The 12,639-nt window shown below is 49.1% G+C and overlaps 4 protein-coding genes across 4 annotated transcripts; 2 read left to right on the plus strand and 2 right to left on the minus strand.

The window, feature by feature from the left end:
• Nucleotides 1–1,990: 1,990 nt before the first annotated feature.
• STS1 (Sts1p) lies at nt 1,991–3,211 on the minus strand (the record flags this gene model as incomplete). Its single annotated transcript, XM_018882022.1, has 1 exon — nt 1,991–3,211. The coding sequence occupies one exon, from the start codon at nt 3,209–3,211 to the stop codon at nt 1,991–1,993; it is 1,221 nt and encodes a 406-aa protein (XP_018736442.1).
• A 1,106-nt stretch (nt 3,212–4,317) lies between these two features.
• Nucleotides 4,318–6,625, plus strand: THS1 (threonine--tRNA ligase THS1; the record flags this gene model as incomplete). The annotated part of the gene is made up of 2 exons (XM_018882023.1): nt 4,318–4,404; nt 4,565–6,625. 2 exons carry the CDS (start codon nt 4,318–4,320, stop codon nt 6,623–6,625), a joined length of 2,148 nt encoding a protein of 715 aa, XP_018736443.1.
• Nucleotides 6,626–6,849: 224 nt separating this feature from the next.
• On the minus strand, nt 6,850–8,655 carry SIF2 (Sif2p; the record flags this gene model as incomplete). Its single annotated transcript, XM_018882025.1, has 1 exon — nt 6,850–8,655. One exon carries the CDS (start codon nt 8,653–8,655, stop codon nt 6,850–6,852), a length of 1,806 nt encoding a protein of 601 aa, XP_018736444.1.
• A 1,213-nt stretch (nt 8,656–9,868) lies between these two features.
• On the plus strand, nt 9,869–12,430 carry EXO84 (Exo84p; the record flags this gene model as incomplete). The annotated part of the gene is made up of 1 exon (XM_018882026.1): nt 9,869–12,430. One exon carries the CDS (start codon nt 9,869–9,871, stop codon nt 12,428–12,430), a length of 2,562 nt encoding a protein of 853 aa, XP_018736445.1.
• Between the last annotated feature and the right edge of the window lie 209 nt (nt 12,431–12,639).

Raw genomic sequence — 12,639 nt, forward strand, 5'->3', positions numbered from 1 at the left:
TTGAATCTATTCGCAGTGAGTTGTATCGAGACGTTGATTTAGTCGCACCAGATCCTGAAGCCGAGAATCCGACTGAAGCCGACTTAGGACATTCTTATTCAGCTAAAAAGTTGGATATTCCTGACCGTTCAATTGAACGAAAACCTGTATTTGATTCTGCTGGTGATTTGGCTGAAATCACTGATAAACTCAGGACTGAGACAAAGCAGCCGATAGAACCGGCAACCAGTCCAGTCACGGCTATAACTGAACGAGACAGTGACTGTACTACCGCAATTACTAGTGGTATTTCTGAATCTGACATTTACATTCCTGATATTCAGGAGAATAATAACAACTCTGTCACTAAAGGTGCAAGTACCACCACTGCCCCAGATACGATCGGAGATATTATACGAGATACTAGTGGAGATACTATTGGAACTACAACCGGAGATACAAGTGCAACGACAATTGGAGATACTAGTGCAGAGACAATTGGAATTACAACTGGTAAACACAGTACAGACGAGAACGTCACCAAAACTACCATCTTTAACAACGACAGTGGCCCTCCTTCTCCCGACACATCTATGACCGATAGTGGTGTCTCTTCGACAGCTTCTCATCCTGCTGGTATCATACCTGCAACACTCTCGTCGGCAATTGCAACTCATATCACAGGTTCTGTATCACCGTCTAACCATAGAATGACCAGTCGACCATCTCTACCGCGATCACAGACATCCACTGGGTCTGCAGCGTTGACAGATCCAGCCAACAGATCCCTAACACGGTCTCCCCATCACAGTCCCCAGAGCAGTTTCCACAGTTATAATACCCATTTCTCTACCACGTGTCTACCAAACTATGCCAAAGCAGAATATAACGAGTTCGGCAGCCAGCATCACGGCAGTTCGACGGTTCTCTTTTCATTCATGGCGGGCCATCATGATAGAGGACCCATACGTTCAGGAAGTTCTAGTCCAAGACCTCCTGGGACTAGAAAGCATGCTAAATCCAAATCATTTATAGAACTGGAAGATTCACACCTGCTTTATCGAACAGGGTCACGGTTATGGGAAGAGTCTCGCGAGAGTAAAGGACAAAGCTGGCTGGGTACACGAGCCAGTTCAACAGCATTAAACAATGAAGACGACGATAACGATAATGATGACGATGCTGTACTCATGTATAACCAACGCTCCCGCGCTGGTTCTCCAGACCGAGCCAACAGCTACCGCGAGAAATTCTACGATTCCGAAGCTGACGATGACACGGACGACGAAGACGATGACGAAGACGACGGGGTGCTTCACATCGGCGGCCGAACCAAGAAAAAGCGGCCCTCGGCATATTTATTGGACAACCGCATCGACGACCAAGACGAAGTCGACATCATCGTGGCCGAGTCCCGCAGCAAAAACCGGCTCATCAGATTCGCCGACTGGGTCCTCGGGCTCGGCGACGACTCGTCCAGCACCCTCACCGAAGTGTGGAACTACCAGCACCGCCGGGTCCTCACCACCGACGAAAAAATCCAACTCCGCGAAGAAGAGGCTGCTGCCGACACCGTCGACGTGGCCCTCGGCCTCGCGCTTGTCACGTATTTCATGTAATAAACCTTACTTTTGGCTTTTGGGTGGCACTGCCTCCGGCGGCTGGGGCTCCGCCCCAGACCCCGCTGCTCCTCTCGCTTCGCTCGAGTCGGGCGTCGGCCGTCGTGGCATCGCACAGGGTCCCTGAAAAACACAGGGACCGTGGGGAGAACGACTCGAGCGAAGCGAGAGGAGCAGCGGGGTCTGGGGCGGAGCCCCAGCCGCCGGAGGCAGCGAGGGTACACGAATGAGATCAAATAAAATAAGATAAAATAAAATAATAATAGCGAACACAGGAGAGATGCAAGGGTGTGTTCGGGTGAAATGAATGTGGTGCCAGTGGGCGGATTAAGGGACGGTGATGCGGTCTAGAGAGGGTGTCTAGAGTATGTATTAGTGGCGAGAATGGGGTGCTACGTCCACATACTGGGGGTCTGAGAGTGCGGGTTGTAGATGGAAAAGATGTTTTGTTTAGGGGTGCTGTTAGCCTCGTCGTTGTTGGAGTTGAGCCATGATAGCTCGTTTCGAATACAGGCTACGGCGTCTTTAAGTCTGTCGTCGCTTTTCTCATTGTGTTTATCGAGCTTGACTTGCCATCCGTCATGAACAAGACCAAGACCGCCGGCTCGTTTCGATGCTTCGCGGATTGCTACAATCCATGCTGACGCTATATCGTCGTAACACACCCATTGGTGATGATTATTCACAGGGTTCGACCATACAGGCAGTTGATGAAGCAGGTCTGTGGCTGAGTCCAGAAATGCTAATGTATTCGACGGCTGAGACTCGGTCGGAGGAAGGAAATTGCTCGTATAATCCGATAATGCACTAAGAAACTCTTCGACAGCAGGTCTGACTCGAAGATATGCATAATCACCTCGTTGGTCTCCTTTGAATGGAAGACTATTATACACAGCGGACAGCAGGTTCTTCAGATGCTCAATAGCAGTCGAAACAGTGATGCGGGGCGCCAGATTCGAGATCTCTCCTACAAGATATGGATGCGTTTGACACAGGTTCTCAATAATACTGCGAAGATTCTTTTTATCTAGCGATTCTAAGATTCGGCCAATAGGTAGAGGGTGGCCCATGGCAGTATGAGTTCGTGCTCGTTTTGACACTTTCGACCCTGTAGCATGTGCTTTCAGTCGGTTCGATACACCTGTAGAAAGTCGTTTTTGAAACGAACTGCTAAACAAATCCATTTCCGAATTCAAAACAGAACTATTACTTCCTCGAAAAGCAGACCCAGGAACCGATCTCGTACCACTGGGTCCACCGCCATTCAGTCTCGATTGCGAGTGGGATGCGAAATTTCTATGTTCGTCGTACTCATCATAAACATCGTTGTCGTTATCATTCTCAATGTTGTGATCTTCGTCCGAGTCGTATCTATCCATGGAATTCATTTTTCTCTTGCCCGACCGTAACGTCGGGGTACTTGGAGCAGTAGCCGCTCCTGCAAAACCGGTGGCACCAGCACTGACTCCACTGTTATTTTCGCCAGCCAGCCCAAATACCGGGCTACCAAACTGGCCACCGGGTCTGTCTTGAACCTGTGAAGCACTTTCAGAGCTCGAGGCAAATTCAAAGCCCCAGCCTGTACGAGGAGGCAAAACTGCGCTCACCACCATTCCTCTGTTGTCGTTGGTGGCCAAACTTCGACTCAAATGGCAGGAAACACCAAACCAAAAAAGCCACTAACCACTTTCCAGGCTCGCTACTTCGCTGAAGCCCTTGAACTAACTATACTTTCGTTTGTTTACTTCTTCGTCCTACCGCAATCGGTTGGAACCCAAACCAAGCACCAGTCAGCCAATCGCACTAAAATAGCCAAACCACGCTCTCGTGACCTCTTTTTTCCACAAAACAGCTGCTCGATTCCCTGCTGTGCCTCCGTATCAACAAACAAAACAAAACCGATCCTGAAAATCGGCTCCCGAAAAAAAATTCGCCTGCTACGTAAGCCCGTCTGCTTGCCTCTTGGTTTCTTACCAACCACTCCGCAGCAGCAGAAAATCCCCAAAACAAACCCAGCCGCACCCATCTTCACCACTGGGGAGCCGCGCGCCTCCGGCGGCTGGGGCTCCGCCCCAGACCCTGGTTGCTCCTGCTTCGCAGGAGTTGCTGGGCCCGTCGACGGAAACGACTCGAGCGGAGCGAGAGGAGCAGTGGGGTTTGGGGCGTAGCCCCAGCCGCCGGAGGCAGACCCCCTCCCCGACAGGGGGTATTGGGTTAGGGTTAGTGACGCAGGGTCCAGTCCGGTGGAGTGGAGGTGTAGGGTCCTGAAGAGGTTGGTTACAAGTTTGTGTGAAGGTTTTTCGGATTTAAGAGAACAGGGTGTGTGAGGATGGAGTTGGAAGTGAGAAGAGCCCGGGTTGGTGGAGTTTGGGGCTGTGTGGATGCAGTTTAGCAGGTTTATAAGTAGAGTTTGTGAGGGGAATGGGTCGGTTGATTGGTGGTGTGATGATGGCGTTCCTATTTTGGGATAGGATGGGTGAGTTTAGGGAAAGAGAGGAGTCATTTGACGACTCAGACTGAGTCACTGGTTGCATTCCAGGGAAATGGATCGCTTCAGCGCCGTTGTTGCCCTGCATATTTCCCCTGACTGACTCTTTGCACCGCCGCACGCCGTGCATGGAATCACGGTGAGTGACACATTTTCGATTTTTCAGATCACCGCTATTTAATCTCGTCAGCTCGCATCTGCTCTAGCGACAATATCGACTCTGCAATAACAATGGCTGCTGCTGGTGTTTCAGAACTCATTGAAAAGGTGGCTGATGCTACCATTGCCCCTAAAAAGGGCCCTCCTGCTTTATATCCTGTAAGTGGCTTTTGATTGAGTGAGGAAGGGGGGAGGGGTGCTGCCTCCGGCGGCTGGGGCTTCGCCCCAGACCCCGTGGCTCCTGCTTCGCAGGAGTTTGCTGGGACCGTGATCGGGGGGAATGGAATATGGGGCGAAGGGATGCTAACTGTGGAAATAGGCCGAGCCAAAGTTCTCGTTTATTGACGAGCGTTTGAAGTTCTTCGACGAGCTGAAGAAGGCTCAGGATGAGGAGATCGCCAAGAAAGAGAGAAAACCTATTAAAATCACGTTGAAGGATGGTTCTGTTAGAGAGGGAACTGCTTGGGAAACCAGTCCTGCTGATATTGCTAAGGAGATCAGCAAGTCGCTATTCGAGAAGACTGTCATTTCTAAGGTCAATGGTGAATTATGGGATTTAGAGAGACCCTTTGAGGAGGATTCTAAGCTTGAATTATTGGATTTCGACAGTGAGGATGGTAAAAAGGTCTTCTGGCACTCGTCTGCCCACGTTTTGGGTGAGGCTTGTGAATGCCATTTCGGTGCTCATTTGTGCGTTGGTCCTCCTACTGACGATGGTTTCTTCTATGAAATGAGCATTGATAACGGTGACAGAGCTGTTTCTAGTGCTGATTTCCCTGCTGTTGAAGCTGTCACTAAACGTGCTGTTAAGGATAAGCAGAGATTCGAGAGATTGGTCGTTTCGAAGGAAAACCTTCTTAAGATGTTTGCTTACAACAAGTACAAGCAGACTCTGATTCAGTCCAAGATTCCTGATGGAACTTCTTCTACTGTTTACAGATGTGGTCCTTTGATCGATTTGTGTCGTGGACCTCACGTTCCTCATACTGGTAGAATTAAGAGCATTAAGTTGTTGAAGAACTCTGCTTCTTACTTTTTGGGTGACTCTGCTAACGACTCTTTGCAAAGAATCTACGGAGTTTCTTTCCCTGATAAGAAGCAGTTGGATGAGCATCTCAAGTTCTTAGAAGAGGCTGCCAAACGTGATCACCGTAAGATTGGTAAGGACCAGGAATTGTTTATGTTCCATGATATGTCTCCAGGAAGTTGTTTCTGGTTGCCTCATGGTGCCCGTATCTACAACACTTTGGGCGACTTCCTCCGTACCGAGTATAGAAAACGTGGTTATGAAGAGGTCATTACCCCTAATATGTACAACGCCAAGCTGTGGGAGACTTCTGGCCACTGGGCTAATTACAAGGAAAATATGTTCACTTTTGATGTTGAGAAGGAGAAGTTTGGTCTTAAACCCATGAACTGTCCTGGTCACTGTCTTATGTTCAAGGCTCGTGAAAGAAGTTATCGAGAGTTGCCCTGGAGAGTCGCTGATTTCGGTGTTATCCACAGAAACGAGTTTTCCGGTGCTTTGTCCGGTTTGACTCGTGTGCGTCGTTTCCAACAGGATGACGCCCATATCTTCTGTCGTCAAGATCAAATCGAGGCCGAGATTACCGGTATTTTCGAGTTCTTGAAACATGTTTACGGAGTATTTGGCTTTGATTTCAAGATGGAGTTGTCTACCCGACCTGAGAAGTATGTTGGTCAACTCGAGACCTGGAACGATGCCGAGGCTAAACTTGCCAGTGCTCTTGACTCTTGGGGTGCTAAATGGGAGCTCAACCCTGGTGATGGTGCTTTCTACGGACCCAAGATTGATATCATGATCTCGGATGCTCTCAAGCGTTGGCACCAGTGTGCCACCATCCAGTTGGATTTCCAACTTCCCGACCGTTTCGGACTGCAATTCCGTGGTGCTGATGTCACTGATGCTGCTGGCGAGGTGCAACACTACGACCGTCCTGTCATGATCCACCGTGCACTGTACGGATCCTTCGAGCGTATGATTGCCATTCTCACCGAGCACTTCTTCGGTAAGTGGCCCCTATGGCTTTCTCCCCGTCAAGTTCTCGTTGTCCCTGTCGGTGTCAAGTACTTCGACTACGCCCAAAAGGTGCGAGACTACTTCCACGAGAACGGCTTCTTCGCCGACGTCGACGTCGGTCCCAACACCCTGCAAAAGAAGGTCCGTCAAGGCCAGCTCCAGCAATACAACTACCTCCTCGTTGTCGGAGAAGAAGAAGAGTCTTCTAACACCGTCAACATCCGTAAGAGAGACGACCCCTCTAAACACGGCAAGACCGAGACTGTCTCTCTCGAGGACGCTGTTGCCAAGATGAAGCAGCTCGTCGCCAGCAAGAGCCTCGTTGATAACGTCTTTTAAACTATAATAATACACTGTTAATCAATTCTCTGGGGGCACATGCCTCCGGCGGCTGAGGCTCCGCCCCAGACCCTGGTTGCTCCTGCTTCGCAGGAGTTGCTGGGACCGTAGACGTAACGACTCGAGCGGAGCGAGAGGAGCAGCGGGGTCTGGGGCGGAGCCCCAGTTGCCGGAGGCAGACGTGTGATTTCATTAGTAGTATACAGGTGGTCGTTACAAAATAATTAAATAATTAGCGAGAAGGGGATGATCTCGGAGACGGTGGTGTAGCCCACGAAGAGGCCGTCGGAGGCGGGGCTCCAGCTGAGGGAGCTGACGGTTGTGTCCGTTGGGACTGGGTCGGAGGGAGACTGGTCAAGCTTGTGACGTCCGATGGGTCGACAGACAATGGAATCTGTTTGGTGGCTGTTGGCATCGTATTTTAGCACTTCTTGGATATCCCAGACTACCAGCTCGCCTCCGGCGCTTCCAGACGCGATGTATCGGTTGTTAGGACTCAGTTCAGTCGTAAATAACGGCGAATCGTGCAGCTTGAGAAGTGAGATGCAGGTGCCTTTGGCAATATCCCATATACGAATTGTCGAATCAATGGACGAGGATATCAGCAGAGGAAGTGAACTGTGCTCAAGTGCTGATCCAGACAGCCATTTGATATCGATGACTGGAGCAGTATGACCTGCAAGCGTCATTATCGATACAGGCGATATGCCATGCCAGATCCGTACTGTATAATCGTCAGAAGCAGATGCAAGCAGTTTGGTTGATGGTTCGAACTGTAGCGAGTTTATCGATTGGGTATGTGCACTGAGTCGTAGAAGTGGCTGTTGTTCACCGAGTTTATAAACGAGAATACTTTGACTTTGACCAGTTGTGACATATGTGGTATCATCGATCCAGGTAAGGTCTCCTCCGTTCGGTTGGTCTGATTCTGTTTCGGTTTCGACATTGTTGGCAGTGAATTTACTAGCATCTTGACCATGGCTAGATAGTGATGGTGACTGGGATGGATACTGATGGGTGGGAGACTGGGTCTGAGAATGTGGTTGTTGAGTTTGTAAATTAGAACTAGTTATCGAAGTTTCAGATTGTGCAACTGGTTGGTGGTTGGTGAGCGAGTTTGCCAGATCCTTCTCGCCATGGAACTCTCTGATTTCTCCATTCGACACTTCCCATACTATTACTGTACCGGTACAGTCTACAGACCCCAAGAGTCTTCCCCCTGGGTTGAATCTTATTGCTAATATAGGTGCTCGGTGTAGTGCTAATAGACTTCGTAGTTTACCTTCACTTGTCCAGATCCGGATCTTTCCGTCAAACGACCCTGTAGCCAGAATCGTTCCATTGGGACTCCATGTCAAAGCAGTGATTTCCTTGTCTTCATTCGGTGCATGCGTGAGAACAATCGTCTCAGTTATTAAAGAGCTGTTAGTATTTGAGTTGGAATTGGCTTCGCTGTTGTCCTTTTTAGACGTTTCGTCAGTTGGTTTGTTGGTAGAAATTGCATTCGAGTCATCAATTTTCGAGTCAGTATTGGATGTTGCTTTCGAATTTGACGCATCAGTTACAGCCACAGCCACAGCAGAAGTAGAATCTATATCTTTCATTTCCACATCTTTGTCTGCATCCACAGTCTGTGGAGACCGGCTCTTCTCTTTATATGATAGAATTCGAGCACCCTCAACAGTGCCATACGCTACCAAGTTTGATTTCACAGGATTAAACTGTGACGTCTGGCTGCCTTCCAGACTATAGCTGGGTCTTAAAGTATGCAGCGCTAACGAATTGGACTTTACATTGCCAAGCAGTCCCACTTTGTGATGATCACGGGCATGATGGCTTTTATTCGTCGCTACCTGAGACTCATCAGTTTCGCCGTTTTCATGATCCTGAGTACTGTTTTGTGTTATACTCTTTGCATTTGCAGAGCCATTCTCAGCTTCTATCGCTGATACTTTTTCATCTGGCTTGTGATTGTTGCTCGAGTTCTGACTCTCGAGCTCTCGCAGTCTCTTTTCTTCCTCTTCACCCATAGACAGCGCATTCAGCAACGTATAAGGCGCCGCCAGTCTATCACCACCTGACGGCTTGCCATCCTCACCCCGACTTTTCGCCACCTGGGCCTCTACCTCTATAAACTGGATTCCCTTCTGCACCAGATTCACCAGAGCTCCACGAGGAACAATGCTCGCGAAACTCTCATCTAAAACCTCAGCATTCGACTCCTGCTGCAGAGAATACGTAGTCAATTCGAACCCTGCACACGTTAGTACTATAAACACGAACCGAGACTTGCCTCCGGCGGCTGGGGCTGCGCCCCAGACCCCACTGCTCCTCTCGCTGCGCTCGAGTCGTCCTGTTGACGGCCCTCGCCATCTCCTACGAAGCAGGAGCCACGGGGTCTGGGGCGCAGCCCCAGCCGCCGGAGGCACTCGCACCCCCACACCACATACCAGACTCCTGGAGGTACCGCCATATGAGATAGTTCAGCTCCTGGCTCGACAACGACATGTTGGCGACTGTGTTGGAGCGTATGTTGGTCTGTAGTGGGCAGTTGTTCCGCTGTCGTTGAGTGTCTGCTCGGTAATTGACAGGGTGTGTGTGTAGCAAACAGAAATCTATCGGTTACTGCTGTTTTCGGCCTGTTTGGGTCTATTTTACCATTCGTGGGTTTATGTGTCGCAATTAATGAGATGGTGAAGTTGAAATGTTCAATTCGAGAACGGGTGTGTGGCTTAAGCGGCTGAGACGCCGCACGTCACTGTCGCTGAAGCGTGTGCATATAGTGGGTATCGCTACTGTGGGCCAATCTCACTATAAACAAACCGACGTCGAAGAGACGAGATAGTCTGCTGACGTGAAGGTGCCGTTAGAAGGTGCTGAAATCTCGCTTCTGGCTTTTAGTGGTACAGTACAAGTACCTCGTTTATTAGGATTCGACTTTGAAAACGGTTTCTGTGCTGTCAACTGGATTCTGCGTGTTCTAACTGGTCGGCTGTGTCACGGATTTCTTCGAGCCGGACCATATTCAACAATTGGATATATTTTCTGGTTCAGAAGAGTCAATTGACAATTAGTCAAGTTTATATTTCCATTTTGAAAGCGAGAATTTGTTATTTCAGCTGGATTGAGGCTGTTTGAAGCTGTTAAGTGGCTGAGAGGTGCTAAAAACATCTATTCCAAGATTATCCATTAGACTGGAAGTGGTTCTTTTCAGAAGTTCTTATTGCGAAAAATAGATACAAAATGTCGGAATTACCAGCGCTTTCTCTTCGAAAGCATCGTCAGACGATGATTAGCGATGCCAAGAGACCGGATCTCAGCCAGTTCGCCGGCATCCCGGGCCAGCAGCCGGCTTCACAGGATTCGACGCTACAGCTTCCGACGGTAGGAATCAAAGATCGTGAAAAGGTTGGAAAACTCGTCAAGAAACGGCTGTCATCTCGACCGACCCCTCAAATGTATGGCAAGGATGCTGGATCAGCGCCTGCTATGCCCGTGAATGCCCACGATCTGATACTGGAAGTGTCTAATAATGACTACCCACTTCCTCCAAAACAGCGATATAATAACAATCATGCCGGTGGTATTGATAAAGCATCTGTTAATAGAGATGATTTTGATGGCGATGAAAGGACTGGAGCAAGGACAGGACCTGGATCTGGGACGACTGGAAATTTCTACCCGGTCCCATTGGGTCCTGGATCTGGAATCCCACCAGGAGACAAAACAGAGGGTACAAAAGGATTGGGTCCTGGTCATGGTCCTGTTAAAACTGCTCCGGATTTACCTTCTAAAGATTATCCTGATAGAGAATACCCCTCACAGCCAGGCCATGGTGTTCCGTATGGTCAAAACGATAGACGACACTTAGCTAGCACTGCCATACCAATTCAAAATGATCGAAAACCGTTTCTCGCCCCAGATTTCGATGCTAAGACGTTTATTTCAGACAATCTGAGCAATGCTACTGATGTGGAGATCTCCGAGTTCGCCAAAAAACTCTCAAGTTTAAAAGAGGATCTTGTCCAAGAGAAGAAAGACGAGATGTATTCTAATTACCAGAAGTTTTTACTGGTGGGAAGAACAATCTCAGGTCTAAATACAGATTTGGAAACTCTCCGGAAAATTCTCAACGATTTAAATCTCGCTACTAGTGCGTTAAAAGACGATGCTGCTCGACATTTGTCGTTAAACAATAACAACAGCTCCTCAACTCAACTCAATAGAAACATGTCATTATCGGCAAATGAAAGCAAAATGTCGGGCCTTTCTGATAGCTCGGGTACGAGTTCAGGTCCAGGAGCTGGCTCTTCACTATCTCCTAGTTCAGCTGGTTACGACCGCAGAGCCAGTGTTCTTGCAATGGAAGAATTCTGGCAAAGAAATCTCACTTCTCTATTCCGTCATGTCGAAGGTGCTCAAAAATACCTGCCGATTATACCAGGAAGACATGTGATTAAAGAACAGGGTGGTTGGTATGAGTTAAATGCTGCTACTTGGAAACCACTCCAGCCAGCTCACATGTTTCTTCTCAATGACAATCTCCTTATCGCAACTAAAAAACGGTCCAGGGAACACAACAGTGCATCAGTCCAGCCAACTCGTGCGCTAATAGCCAATCAATGTTGGTCATTACTCGATATCGACGTTACTGAAGTCAAGTCTTATCCACAAATCGGCCAACGAGTTCTTCAACGAGCCATCTCCATCAAGTTCGAGTCTATGACATATGTGTACCGAGCTGAAAAGAGTGAGAACCACGATGTGTTTCTACAGGAATTCCGCAGAGTACGAGACGAACTGTATCAACTGAAAAACTCTCGTCGAACCAACGGACTACATTCTCATACCAGATCAGCATCAGGATCCAGTTTCAATAATATCCCACCACCATCGCCATCAACTGGTGGAGGTGCTGGTGTGGGTCCTATTCGTCGACACAATGGTGTAGCACGATCCGACTCACTTAGTCTACTACCGTCAAGTGCATCGTCATCATCTAAATCAGCACTTGTTCGAGAAGTCGACCAAACGCTTTCCGAGCTTGATCTCAAAATAGCCCATCGACAGTTTTCTGCTGTAGTGGACATGATCCTAAAATCCAAACCTCGTTTCCAACAAGTATCAGACACGTTATCTGCAGAAACCTCGGTGCCAATTCCTCGTCCATCGACTCCTAAAAGCAGCAGTAACCTTACAGTTGGCAGTGGTGCTGGCGCAGGCGCTGGTACAGCCACTGGCCCGGCTGGATCCAGCTACACCCAGTTCACTGGCGATATCCTTCCTATCGACAAACTCGAAGCTCGCATAACCACCACAGCAGACCTGCTATTACAACGGTTATCAGAAGAATACCTGTCACGCAAAGAACTCGGGGAATTCGTGAAAATGCTGACTCAACTCGATGCTGCTGACTCGGCGAAAACAACATTAATGAACATGCGACACTTTGTCATCCAACGACGAATAAAACAAGTTCCTTTTCAAGGCGACATTCCCGGGTACATTCGCCAAGTTGCATTCATCACGTTCCAGCTCATCGTGTCCACCGTCGAAATCTACCGAGCCTGTTTTCCCGACCCGCAAGACTCGTCGACAATCGCCGTATGGGCTAAAGCCGAGGTCGACTCATACTCCATGCTCTTCGCACGCCAGCTTCACAATGTCAACCCGTCCACAGCAACATACCAACAATGCTGCGACATCACCCGCGACGAAAGTGCCTGTCTCAAAACCGTCAACCTCGACTTCTCCTTCATGCTCGACTACATGTTCGACGCCACGGCCGCCAAACGCAAGCATTAATATACTCAATCCACTTCCTTTTCTCGGGACTGCCTCCGGCGGCTGGGGCTCCGCCCCAGACCCTGGTTGCTCCTCTCGCTCCGCTCGAGTCGTTTCGTGTCGGGTCGCTGCCAAACTCCTGCGAAGCAGGAGCAACCAGGGTCTGGGGCGGAGCCCCAGCCGCCGGAGGCAGTCCAGGATGTCGTAAACGTCATGTAATAGTATACAGA

This window comes from Sugiyamaella lignohabitans, chromosome D (genome assembly GCF_001640025.1).
Source record: "Sugiyamaella lignohabitans strain CBS 10342 chromosome D, complete sequence".
Lineage (NCBI taxonomy): Eukaryota > Fungi > Ascomycota > Dipodascomycetes > Dipodascales > Trichomonascaceae > Sugiyamaella > Sugiyamaella lignohabitans.